The sequence below is a fragment of the Cyprinodon variegatus genome, unplaced genomic scaffold (genome assembly GCF_000732505.1).
Source record: "Cyprinodon variegatus isolate N-32 unplaced genomic scaffold, C_variegatus-1.0 Scaffold246, whole genome shotgun sequence".
Lineage (NCBI taxonomy): Eukaryota > Metazoa > Chordata > Actinopteri > Cyprinodontiformes > Cyprinodontidae > Cyprinodon > Cyprinodon variegatus.
Window position 1 is genome coordinate 476,807 of NW_015150699.1, and position 5,720 is coordinate 482,526.

Genomic DNA, 5,720 nt, shown 5'->3' on the forward strand with positions numbered 1-5,720 from the left:
GTGTTATCATCCCGAGTTGCAAAGTCCACATGTTAGTAGAAATGAGGGAGCACGGTCTTCAAGTTGGCCTGATTAAAATGCCCATGATAAAAATGACCTCTGTGTATGCAGATGGAAGCCTGATGTAGAGTCTTCATGGCCTCTTTAGTATTGGCACTGTGAGGCACATAAACAGCAATAATGCTAACGGCTCTAAACTCTCTGGGCAGATAGAACGGTCTGCAGTTAACAATCAGAAACTCAATGTCTGGAGAGCAGAAGTTGGCGGTCGATCTAGCATTTTTACACCAGCTGTTGTTGATGTACAAACAAAGCCCACCACCATGAGTCTAAATGCTGAGTTCTTTGTTTCTATTGGTATGGTATAAGGTTAGCCTCTCCAGGTTAATAGCATTGTCCGGTATTGCTGAATGAAGCCAAGACTCTGTCAGAATCATGCACAGCAGTTACTAATCTTCTTTTTTGAAAAGAGTTTGAGTCAGAGATTATCAATTTTGTTATCCAATGAGTGAACCTTGGAGAGGAAGATTGATGGTAGCGGTGGTCTGTTTGGATTTGTTCTTAGTTGATGTCGTTCTTAGCTTCGCCATTAGGCCCTCTCTGCAGTCCTGTTTCATCTGTGTGGCACCTGAAATTGAAAGAAACACAGAGTAAAGACATAAAATATAATAGAAATATTTTTTGTTATTTCTGTTTTTGGAAATTCAGAAAAAAATAAGTTCCCTCTAGTCAACATTGTTGTATCAAACCTTGGTAAATTGCAAATTGTAAATATGCATATAACATATGTATTTTTGTTTCGAAGCAAAAATATCAGAGATGGCAAATTACTAGGCACAACCAGACAAACATTTTACCTAACAGAAATAGACTTGCTGCAGCCATCTGCAGGCATTTGGAGTTCATTATGAAGTTTATAACAGCTTCTCATCATCTTGGCATCGGTCATTTCAAGGCAGAGCTGTGATTAATTTCACTTTAGGTATAAACAAGTACATAAAAAAATTGCACACTGTGCAAGTATGGCAAAAACAAACCATCATTGTGAGCTGCATTAACTGATAAGTGTAAAAAGCAGGTGCATTTGCTGATGTAAGGACAACTCGTTAAGACCAAGAACTTGGTGCAGTTTTTCAGATGGTGAATTGATTTTTGACAGAATCAAAGAAAAAGGTGTTTTATTTAGGCCTGATGACACAGTATAGGTTTGGAATCCAAACATCCGACAATGCAACGTTACTGTAGATATGGGTCATGGACATGGGTTTAATAAGAAAATGTTTAAATCACCTGTTAGGGTCTTGAGATCCCAATCTATAAGACTTGGGACTTGACTGAAACTTTCCCCTTAAAGATTTTAATTTACCTTGACCCTAGAAAAAGGGAGTTGTAAACTTCTGTCCTATGCCGACTCAGTTGTTTATACATTTAGAGCACACATAAAATACCTATGGTGTGAACTTCTGTACCCCTCATATCCATTCAGTTATGTATATTATGCTTTCTTCCATATTAGACAGTACCAGTACTGTCTTATTCTTCCATATCGTCTCATACTGAGATCAATGTCTATTAGAAATAATCCTTTAGCTCAGTTGTTTCCAAACTTTTCTACTTGAGACCCCTTTGGCTTTCAAGGCTTCCTCCTCCACCCTCACCCATAACCAACCTGTTCAACAGTTTATTGAGCCAAAGTCATCTGCAATAAATTAAATTTTTCAATAGTTAACTTCAATCACCTTTAAAAAACAAGCTTGTTAATTTAACTCAAATATTTAACTGTTTCTTTACTGTGTAATATTATTATATTATAATATTATTATATTGCAATCAATAAAATACAAAATAAAAACTGGATGATCTATAAGGACTTCTGGACATCACTAGGGTGTGCACCCCACACTTGGTAACCACTGTTTTAGCAGGACCCATACAGTATGGGACTGTTTTCCTAAAACATATGTGGCCCTTAGAGACTATGTTCAAGTTATCATTCCAAATATTGTAAATGGATAGAATCTTACTTTGCTTTAAAGTCACAGAAAAACAGAATTTGCTAATGTTCTATGGTTTCATAACTAAAGTGGGTCATTATGCTGCTGCCTGTGTCTCTAGAGGTAAAAATTTGTTTCCCTGAAACTCTCTTAGCACATAGGGTGTTTTAATACCTGGCAGGGCAATTTCTAAAATATCTGCTGTGATTTTAAAAGAAGACTACAGCAAAGTATATATTGAATATGCAGGATGTACCAAAGCCAATTATTGCTGTTTATTGTTTTTTTGTGTAGATTTATTTTCCAAACCCTGCAGCAGTTCTTTTACCTGCACATTTTGAATCAGGCTGAGCCCAGTGCCCTGTTGCTCAGGGACACTGGAATTTTGACATGTAGCTGACATCTATCTTTTCTCATAGAGTCAGCTCTCCTTGGAGGACAATAGAAGACAACTGGGTTCCTGTTTGTGATTACCTGAACCTCCCTTGTTAGCCATCCCGCCTTCTCTAAGAAAGCTCCCACTCCAGCTACTCCTTCATCAGAAAATCTGAAAATTGTCCCACATTGTGCTTTATGGGATAGAAAATAAACACTTGGTTTAGTCTGCTGCACTCCGTTTTCCCTGCGGTAGCTTTCAGTTCGAGTTGGCACAGGCAGAAGCTGCTGCTCCTGTCCCCTCAATTTATTTTTATATTGAACATGGGGATGGCATTAAAAATGACTGGGCCTGCACAATTGGATTTTTGACAGGTGCTCACTTTGCATTAGGTGATATTCCCTCACAGGTCTTTCCTCATATTTTTATATCTTTATGCAGTAGCATTCTCATTAAATGTATTGTAGAAAATCTATTAAATTAATCTTAGTGGAGGAAACATGTTGGATAAAGTTCCATAGTCAATGCAGCAGGGATTAATGATGTCACTGTTATGTATTTGAGTAGAACAATTTCCCTATTTGTATGTTTAGAAAACAGGAATATTTTCATCTCGAACATTAAAGATGTTTCTTTTCGTAGTAATATGAACCCATTCATCAGATTTAATGATGTTTGTTGCATGCAGCTGGAAATTAAGTTAAGCAGTAATGACAAGCTGCAGAGCCAATTTAGGGTATAGATGAGCTCATTTTCTGCATAATCAAGATATTTGATTATTCCACACTCTATTTGACTTTCCCTGCTTGTTTACAGTTTAATGAGAGCACTTTAGCAATTATGAGGTGGTAAATAAGATCATTTTGATTTGTTCTGCTGGTTGTCATTGTTTACCAGTACTGTCATAGATAGATGTTTAGTGCTTTCTTTAATCCAAAAAGCAACTGATATCTCCATTCATTACATTAGTAATATTGCTTATATATTATTTTTTCCATGTATAAATTCTCAAATCAGTTCTTTTACAGTTTTCATTTCACATCATGCAACATTTTCTGAACAGCTCTTTGCTTTAGCTGCCTGGCAGGAAGCAGACGGTTTAGCAATGGGTACTTGTTTGTCAAATGACCTATCATATGCAGCATGCCCCAGGAGGGCATGGAGAAATTGGATTTGGGTGAGGAATGTGACAGAGTCATCCCAAGGGATGATGTGACACCATGGCTCTGTGTGATGAGAAAGTGGTCATGAGGTTGGTGTGAATGCACTAGTACCCTATTGCCCCCGTTGCTCTCTACAGCTCTCCATCTCCAGCTGCACCTTTCCTTTCCAAACACTCCTGCAGTAACAGCCTGCTTACTAGAACATAATTTGTATAAATTAATGCAATTATATAAGAGTTTTACTGGCTTTTCAAAACCGGTCGTTAAAACATATCTAACATGAGCTCCCTAAGAAAATGTCTTAGCTTTGAGGAGAGGTTCTCTATAGATGTTATACCCCTAGTAGGCAAGCAGTGTTCTAGGCATCCTATAATAACTAGAATCAATATTAATAAAATTAATATGGTAAACAGCTGTGAATAAAAAGAATATCCTCCTGTAGAACATGACATGCTAAAGAAAGGTTCTGAACTTACACTTTTGAGCTCAAATTTAAACTTTTCACACAGGGAGAAGTCTATATAAAGGAATACTTGAGGTTGCAGAAGGTATGGAAAGCCAAAAACACCATAAATGCAATACTTTAATAAAAAAGGGTGATATTTCTATGTGTAAATGTGAGAATTTCTTTGGGACGTTTCTGTGTCAAAATAATTAAATGTAATATAACCTAAATATATATAATTTTTATTTATGATGAGTAATCATTAAATACAAATATAACCTTACAGCAAATGATACTGACTTTATAAATCAGTATTATTTTAGCTATGAGGAAGTCAGTCACAATGACTTAGATCTGTAAAGTGATTTAGCACAGGAAGCCAAAAAGATTACACTTTTAGCACCACATTGCTTTGTAGACAGTACAATATTCTTATGTTTAAAAGCCACATTAGACCTCTGAAAGTGTACTGTATCTCTGACCAAATAGTGGTCAAATGGACTTGGTATCTTAATTTAGTATCAAATTTCAGTAGAGTTTGAAGGTAGAGACTCTTCTCTGTTGGTTGGCACTACCCTGGTCCATATCCATGTAAAACATGCTTCTCTGTGGAGGGTGTCAATGTTTTATTGATGTTCACAAGCTTGGGGCTTGTTGATTTCTTGGTTGTTCTTGAATGTCCTTAACAACTTACTTTTGTCTAAAAAAAAAATTATGTCAGACTGTAAAAAGTTGCATATTGGTGTTACATAATCTCAAATAGAGATCAAAATTGGTTTTGGAATGAAAAAAAGAAAAAGGCTAACCATGAGAGTCTGAAAATGCCCCCACCTCAGCCTTGACAAAAATGTGTAAACCAAGACCTAAAAAGCAAGTTTGTAAATTAACTTGCTATTTTGCTATTTCTAATAGTAAGATTTCTTGAGTATGTATCCATAATTTAGAACACTTTTTTTGTTTGTTTATTTAACTTTGACCCTGTTTGGATGAAAAAAGAAACTGTATTGAATTTTAATAGTTTGTTAATTGTAAGTTGTTTGCTGTCTCATCATTCCACTGCATCTCTAATGGCCCACAATTTATAGGACATTCCTGGAGGGTGGATGTAAATGCTTTCAACACCACTGTACATGGGATCATCACTTATCAAAATAAGTCTCCAATTTTGCTGGTTGTGAAAACCTTTCATTGAATAAACACAGACAGCATCTGTCTTGGAATTAGATTCACATTCACTGCTGGGAGACTCCGGCTCTCCCTCTGCCTCTTAAACTCATCGATTCATCGTTCCTCTGAGACTGGATTGAAGGTCGCCTCACTAAACCTTGTCAACAAATACAACATCACTTTACACTGAACTGACAGCCGTGGTCATTGGTTTTCCATAAAATTGCTGCAGTCTATTTTACAGTTCACTCATCATGTTTTCTTTCTTCTTCCCTCTGCAGAGGCGACCATTCTCAGTTACGATGGCAGTAAGTTTATGAAAGTCCAGCTCCCAGTGGTTATGCACACAGAGGCTGAAGATGTGTCTCTTCGATTCCGCTCCCAACGGGCCTATGGCCTGCTGATAGCCACAACGTCCCGGGACTCTGCTGACACTCTGCGTCTTGAATTGGAAAGTGGACGGGTCCGTCTCACCGTCAATCTAGGTAACACCTCAGAGGCTCACAGTTGGCTGCAGCAAAGCAGATCCGTCTTGACAGCACTCAGATATGTGTTCCAAAGGGCCTATTTACGTT

The 5,720-nt window shown here is 37.3% G+C and overlaps 1 protein-coding gene across 20 annotated transcripts in view; it reads left to right on the plus strand.

The window, feature by feature from the left end:
* nrxn1 (neurexin 1) overlaps positions 1–5,720 on the plus strand; it is a 321,828-nt gene that overhangs the window by 136,008 nt on the left and 180,100 nt on the right. For all 20 annotated transcript variants that reach the window (XM_015382002.1, XM_015382006.1, XM_015382016.1 and 17 more), the window contains one exon: positions 5,427–5,630. In XM_015382002.1, coding sequence (XP_015237488.1) covers positions 5,427–5,630 — 204 coding nt within the window. The remainder of the gene's footprint in view (positions 1–5,426; positions 5,631–5,720) is intronic.